A 7,118-nucleotide genomic window follows, 5' to 3' on the forward strand; every position below is an offset into this window, starting at 1 on the left:
GTGTGTGTGTGTGTGTGTGTGTGAGAGAGAGAGAGAGAGAGAGTGTTTGTGTGTGTGTGTGTGTGTGAGCTTCTACAAAACTAATTTGAACAATATAAGCAGAAATCTTTAGGCCATGTTTCCAAATTCCCCAAATGTTAGAATGTACCGGTAATCTACTATGATAGAACACTTCTCAGAAAGAAAGAAAAAAATACATTCTGTAAATATGAAAGTGCGGATGCTTCTCACATGCAAATCTAAGTTATTTTCTTCACTGCCAGAGTCAGTGAATTCCCAGGAAGTAGAATTGGTCTAATTCTCATTTGTCCAGCTGATTAAGTCAGGAGCCAGACAGTGAAGGAGGAGCCCTGGTTTCTACAGGAGTACGGCTCCCTGGGGCCTATTCTGCAAGGCCTAAGAGCTGATTTGGATTTACCTTGCATGCCAATTTTGCCGTCTCCATCACTGTCTCCAGCTGCCAGGAGAGTGTTGGTCTCGGCCTCTGTGAGCTCTCTGGCCTTCGGGCAGAAGTTCTGGAGGAAGCGTCTGGAGAGGAGACACAATCAAAGAACAGCGTGCGACAATTCAACTACATATACTAGTGCTACAATCCATGAATAGACAAGGTTTAAAGAGAATGCTTTACTTCAGCTCCTCTTTTTCAATGAATCCGCTCTTGTCCTGGTCCAGGGCCTTGAACACCTTCTCCCCGTCGGAAGCAGCTTTACCTAGCAGGCCCACATGTTCAAAGAACGCCTGGAAGTTGAAAGTCCCTGGGGCTGAAAGACAAAAATATGATAAACAAAATAGAATATGAAATGTCTAGACCTAAAAAGATATGAAAGTTCCGTCCATTTCGAATGAACACAAGCTAATAAACCAAATGCGATGCATATTCGGCAGCCATACATACGTGAAAATAAACAAAAGTTAAACTTTATGTATTATATATCATCAGTGATCATGAATATTGCTTGTTCCACAGCTAGCCTTACATTAACATCACTGGAGTACATTTTACAAGAAAATACTATTTCAGTTTTTCTACTTGCAAATTTCAGTTTGTTATTTGCCCTTTTCTTTATAATTAATTGTGCAATTTACGAGCAATTTCTAAGTGAAATTTGTTTCTAGACCACTTTTTTTTTCAGTGATATTGTAACTATGTTCATACTTTTAAACTGAATAAATGGTTTTCACAATGAACATGCTTGAATAAATGCATTCAAATGCATAATTACTTAAATAAAATCTAGTAGATGCAAATAGTTTATAAACTATGCCATGATTTGTGCAGAAATCTTACCAATTTCTTACCTGTTTAATGTATGTTTTACTGATGAATATGCATCACTTATTACAGTAGTTTATGTTAAAACTGTATGGAAATTTCATACTCAGATAAATCTGAAATGTAGGCCTTTTTTTTATTTATTAAATGTTATTTTATTTTAGAGTGGAATAGAATACCAACAGCTTTTCTGGTCTGACTTTGGCATTGATGCACAATGGACTGCTACTAGTTGCATTAATGCTAACTCAATATGGTTGTATAATAATTTTTAATAAACCCTAAGTTACAAAAGCAAAACATCTCTGTACCTTATTTACCCCTAAATGCTACATATTACTTTAAAGCTACATAATTAGTCATTTAGAGGTACATATTAGTACCTTTTTATGGGTACCGCTTTGTACCGTTTTTTCGGAGACTGTAATTTGCATGTGCATGTGATTCAAAAATAGATATTAGACATATTGCATTGTGTGAGAGAGCGTGTGTGTGTGTGTGTGTGTGTGTGTGTGTGTGTGAGAGAGAGTGTGTGTGTGTTCTGGATGTTTGGCACAAACACACTGGTATCCTGGTGGCAGCTGCTCCCCAGTCTCCGGCTGCCTGGATACCTGGATCTACCCATCCCCAATGCCCGGCCTATGGGAGTCTCCCTCTGAGCGTGTGTGTGTGTAGCTGTAACTAAAGCAGCTCTTTATGTTGTTGCTGTTAGTGAGAATAGCTGTTTAACATGTGTAAGCACACATGAATATGTGTTCTTGTAGATGAGCATAAATATCAGTTGCATGTGTTGATGAGTGACTGTGTGTGTGTGTGTGTCACACCTTGACAAGCCTGGATAGCTGCAGCAATGTCATCTTGCTTCAGGTGTGCTGCAAGTGCCATGTTTCTTCAAAAACTAAGTACTACAAATACAAATTGCAATTAGAGATCCAACAGAATACTAAATCCAGTATATGCCTGTTTTAATTGAACAGTGAAGTTTTTACAAGCTTTTCTGTCCAATTTGAATGTACCAATAAACTAGTATAAACATTAACATAAATGCTGCTAAGCTCATATTACTTATGCGCTTGGGAAAATGCAAGGATGCAATTGCAATTAAAAAAATGTAACTTCTGTATTCAAAATTCTGATTTAGATACCAAAAACAACTTCATTTGAGCAGTATAGTATATGTTAAGAAGCAGGCACTCACCGTTGGACAGGTGGTGGTGGGAAGTGATGTATGCTTCTCTTCAGGTGTATCTTCAGGAACAATGGAGAAACAGAGACCCTCTCCTGCTGTTCTGGGAGCTAAAGTGCAGAGAGAGCGTGAAACCCGTGCCCTTAAACCCAAGGAGGCCACAAAACACCTCCCTCCTCATTAGCTAATCCAAGCAGATCATTTCTGATAGCTATTGGTTTGAAAGGATGTTATTTTTGCATATGCTTATGAAGAGCTCAGGTGAGCTTGGCTCTGGCTTACTACTGAGACCTGTGATGATGCTGGGAAGGAAATTTCTTCTGGTTTGGGCTGAATTGCAAAACCAAATTACAATGAAAAATCACAATCATATTTAACAATAAAATATAGAATCAGCACAAAAATGTTGATGGTGATGAGATGAGGTCGCCTTATCAATATGTTCATACAATAAATATGATAAAAAAATAAATAATAAATGAATTAATAAATATGTGACCCTGGAGCACAAAAGCAGTCTTAAGTCGCTGGGGTATATTTGTAGCAATAGCCATAAATGCATTGTATGGGTCAAAATTATTGATTTTTCTTTTATGCCAAAAATCATTAGGATATTAAGTAAAGATAATGTTCCATGAAGATATTTTGTAAATTTCCTACTGTAAATATATCAAAACTTAATTTTTGATTAGTAATATGCATTGCTAAGAACTTCATTTGGACAACTTTAAAGGTGATTTTATCAATATTCTGATTTTTTTGCACCCTCAGATTCCAGATTTTCAAATAGTTGTATCTCAACCAAATATTGTCATATCCTAACAAACCATACATCAATGGAAAGCTTATTTATTCAGATTACAGATGTTGTATAAATCTCACTTTCAAAAAATTGACCCTTATGACTGGTTTTGTGCTCCAGGGTTACATATATTAATAATAAATGTTGTTTATATATTAATTAATAAATATTGATAAATGCTATAGAAGCTTGTTAAATGTTAGTTTATGTTAATTACTGTTAGCAAATGAAAGATTATTGTAAAGTGTCACCAATAAAATATTCAAATACTTATATACTTGTTATTGTATTTGTTTATTTATCCCGTATTTGTTCTTGTGAGGCATTTTACACCATTTGTACACCATTATAAATGTTATGATCAAATATCTTCCCATCCATTTAACTTTTTATAATACTTTCTGTCATTTCTACTAGGATTTAACCTGACGATCAGTTAGAAATTAAAGCTGGATGGCTATAATGTAAATCTTAGTAAAAAAAAAAAGAAGTATATTTAAAATATTAAAAATTATTTCATAAAATGCATTTATTTCAGTATAGTTCAGATCTGTTTACATATTTACTGATATATCACTGATATAAATTATGATTAAACTTTATTTGGACAATGCACATTTCTTAATATTAAGTCTAAAGTGTGTTTTAATGTCACTATTGATGAGGATTGTATGATTTTTGTATTTCGTATGATTTAGTATACTAAAAGTATTGCAGGACATTTAATTAAGTACATAAATATGTAAATGTATGTAGTATACTTAATGTATTTCAAATACATTTTAGTATATTTAATTTCCCTAGGGATATAATAGTTGAAACTAGATTAAATGTTAACAGTGTATACATTTTTCTGTTATTTCTGGCCTTTATTTGTTTTGTTTGTTTGTTTGTTTTTGTGTAAAGGGCACAGACAAGAACCTTATAAATAAAACCGGAGGAACAAAGCCATTTTTGTGGAAAAATATCAAAGATATTTCTTTCGATGAAACATTAATATGGCGAGCATACTGTATAAGCTGGTGGTGAACACTGGGAAAAGGCATTGGGGAGTGGGTTTCTATGGTGATACAGTATAGTGTGGATATATGAGCCATAGTGAGAGAGCGAAATGTCATATACTTTTGATGTAAAAAGCCGTTTTTGTAACATTTAAGTATTCATCCCATTTTCATTTTTATTTTATACATCTCAGGTATTTTGTAACAGCTCCTTCTATGATTCTGCTGTTGTTAAATGAAGCTATGGTGCTGTATGTTTTTGTGGAAAACCTGATACACCATTCACAAGTTAGGGATATATGATTTAGATTTTTCAAAAAAAAAAGAAAGAAAGAAATATTTTCATTCGGCAAGGATGCATTGAATAGATCAAAACTGCACAGTAAAGACATTTAAGGTTACAACATTTTTTTTATTTTAAATCAATGCCGTTATATGAATTTCTATTCATCATTCATAAGAATCCTGAAAAAAATGCATCATGATTTCCAAAAAAATATTAAGCAGCAAAAATCGTTTTCAACTTTACTAACAATTAGAACCATTATTAGTAATTAAATACAAATAATAATTTCGCAGCAGTCAGCATATCAGAATGATTTCTGAAGGATCATGTGACACTGAAGACTGGAGTAATGATGCTGAAAATACAGCTTTGCATCACAAGAAATAAATTCAGTTTTAAATATAATATAATCTAATAGAATATAATCAAACAGAAAGCAGTTCTTTGAAATTGTAATAATATTTCACAACATACCTGCTTCTTATTGTATTTTTAATCAAATAAAAGAAGCCTTGGTGAGCATAAGAGACTTCTGTGAAAAGCATTTAAAATATCATCATTCCAAACTTCCAACCGGCAGCATTAGTTATTAATAGTAATTATGGGTTTTACTTTTAATCAAATAAATGCAGCCTGGTAAGCATAAGAGACTCCTTTCAAAAAAAAAAACAACAAAAAAAACCTTTAACAGGCAATGTGCTTCAAACCACAAATTAATTTCTTAGCCTCAACAACGAGGCTTTTTACACCAAATGCCTTATAAAACTGTTACTGAAATACTATTGATTAAATTAGGCCTGCCTCGAAAAAAAAATATTTTGTCTAATTTCAGAGGTTCTCATTATCTTCATACATTTTCGTCATCATTTTCATCAAATGACCTCAAAATAAGTGGCGATAAATAAATAAATAAATTAAATCTAGACACCCCACCCTGCAAATCTCATTTCAGAGAAACTGCATTAGCCCTTTAGCAATGTAACCTGTTATAATAAATTGCATAAAAAAAAATAAAAAAATAAAAAATAATAATATAATTATAATTATTATTATTATTCATAATTACATTATTATATATTACATGGGATTTATAATACATGTAATAATAATTATTCTCCCGCAGAGATAAAAAAAAAAATAATAATAATAGGCCTTTGTGCTAAGAATACAAATCAAATCAAATCAAATCAGTAGCCTACAGGATGTTGTGACAGTTTCCTCCTAATACAGGTTTTGCATTGCTCATCACAGTCGAAACCTTTTCTGTCTCACACAATCTCTCTCTCTCTCTTTTCTCTCTCTCTTTTCTCTCTCACACAATCTCTCTCTCTCTTTTCTCTCTCTCTTTTCTCTCTCTCTTTTCTCTCTCACACAATCTCTCTCTCTCTTTTCTCTCTCTCTTTTCTCTCTCTGACATCTAATCGCCGTCAGTTTCTGTCACCGCGACGTCACGAAACATGGCGCTCGTACGGAAAGGTGATGCTGGACCACTCTGTTTACTGCGCTTTTGATTTTTCCACGAACCCAGAAGCTTTACAATGCTGGGAAAAGACATATCCGCACATTTAATCGTCCGAGAGAGGTAGTAAACGAACGAGCGGTTTAAAACGATGAGACACAATCGTAAATAAGACGCCGGTAGCGGTTAGCATTAGCTTAGCTTCATAAACATCACAGAACTGTCGTGTTAGCTAACGCTCATAACGCGACCTATGACTAATATCACACAACATGAGTCTTTGACACGGCGGATATAACGATATAGATGTACATAGACATAGATGAGCCAATTTAGGCGTCTTTTGCGGTATTTATTTAGATGTGATAGCTGTTTCTAGGTAGTTGAGGTAGTGGATTAGCTGCAGTGCTGAGGATGGAGGCTCTTCGTGGAGGTGTGTGTTTACTAGGATTTGCCAGTCTCTCACAAGCTGCTCCAGTGTCAAAAACACTCGCAGGTAAGTTATCCAACACTGTCAGTCACATTATAATGCGCGTTTTGCATATTTCAGTCATGTTGACCTTTATAAATGTAGTTTGGGGCTATTATGGTATAGTGTTATGGTATCAGATATTGACATGATACGCCAAGGGACATGGGACATGTCCAAATACCATGGTCGTCTTTTGTTATGCTTTCAGTAGGTGAGTTGACAGTTGTCCTGTCTGTAAAACCGCCTTGACAGTGAGCAAAACCATCAGCAAATAAGCACTAATTCAACATTGCCATTGTTTTGGAACTGGAAATGTATTCATGCATTGACTGGTCATGCTTCGATGTTAAATTACTCCTGGTTTTGGTCTTTTGAGTGCTTTAATGAGTCAGTAGTGAGTGTCGTGTAATAGGTAAATCTTAGACCTTTGTGTTGGCCTTCACGATGATCCATGTATGTGTCACTGTGAGAGGTTTTGCAAGCAGATGTGGTGAGTAAGTGATACGGTCATCAAACACCTGACTCTATATTTATGCATTTGAAAGTGAAAAAGTGAAAGTGACGTGACGTGGCCAAGTATGGTGACCCACACTTGGAATTAGTGCTCTGCATTTATCCCATCCAAAGTGCACACACACA

General features: G+C 34.6%; 2 protein-coding genes across 3 annotated transcripts in view; one reads left to right on the top strand and one right to left on the bottom strand.

Annotated features, from left to right (window-relative positions):
- Positions 1-317: 317 nt before the first annotated feature.
- LOC107666047 (parvalbumin beta 1-like) lies at positions 318-2,537 on the bottom strand. Its single transcript, XM_016457141.1, has 4 exons — positions 2,472-2,537; positions 2,098-2,178; positions 629-761; positions 318-528 (listed from the first exon to the last, which is right to left on the bottom strand). Exons 2-4 carry the CDS (start codon positions 2,156-2,158, stop codon positions 318-320), a joined length of 405 nt encoding a protein of 134 aa, XP_016312627.1. The 5' UTR covers positions 2,159-2,178; positions 2,472-2,537.
- A 3,458-nt stretch (positions 2,538-5,995) lies between these two features.
- Positions 5,996-7,118, top strand: part of LOC107665874 (serine/threonine-protein kinase LMTK2-like) — a 48,587-nt gene continuing 47,464 nt past the window's right edge. For both annotated transcript variants that reach the window (XM_016456933.1, XM_016456940.1), the window contains exon 1: positions 5,996-6,503. In XM_016456933.1, the coding sequence (XP_016312419.1) occupies positions 6,422-6,503 (82 nt within the window). In that variant the 5' untranslated portion in view covers positions 5,996-6,421. The remainder of the gene's footprint in view (positions 6,504-7,118) is intronic.

This window comes from Sinocyclocheilus anshuiensis, unplaced genomic scaffold (genome assembly GCF_001515605.1).
Source record: "Sinocyclocheilus anshuiensis isolate Anshui unplaced genomic scaffold, SAMN03320099.WGS_v1.1 scaffold229, whole genome shotgun sequence".
NCBI lineage: Eukaryota > Metazoa > Chordata > Actinopteri > Cypriniformes > Cyprinidae > Sinocyclocheilus > Sinocyclocheilus anshuiensis.

What these genes read in the sequence shown, in the direction of transcription:
- LOC107666047 (XM_016457141.1), bottom strand. Translation starts at nt 2,158, where the DNA reads ATGGCACTTGCAGCACACCTGAAGCAAGATGACATTGCTGCAGCTATC. An exon ending in AGCTATCCAGGCTTGTCAAG is followed by an intron (nt 762 to 2,097) that starts GTGTGACACACA and finishes TTTGTCTTTCAG; the next exon opens with CCCCAGGGACTTTCAACTTC. An exon ending in ATTGAAAAAGAGGAGCTGAA is followed by an intron (nt 529 to 628) that starts GTAAAGCATTCT and finishes TCTCCTCTCCAG; the next exon opens with ACGCTTCCTCCAGAACTTCT.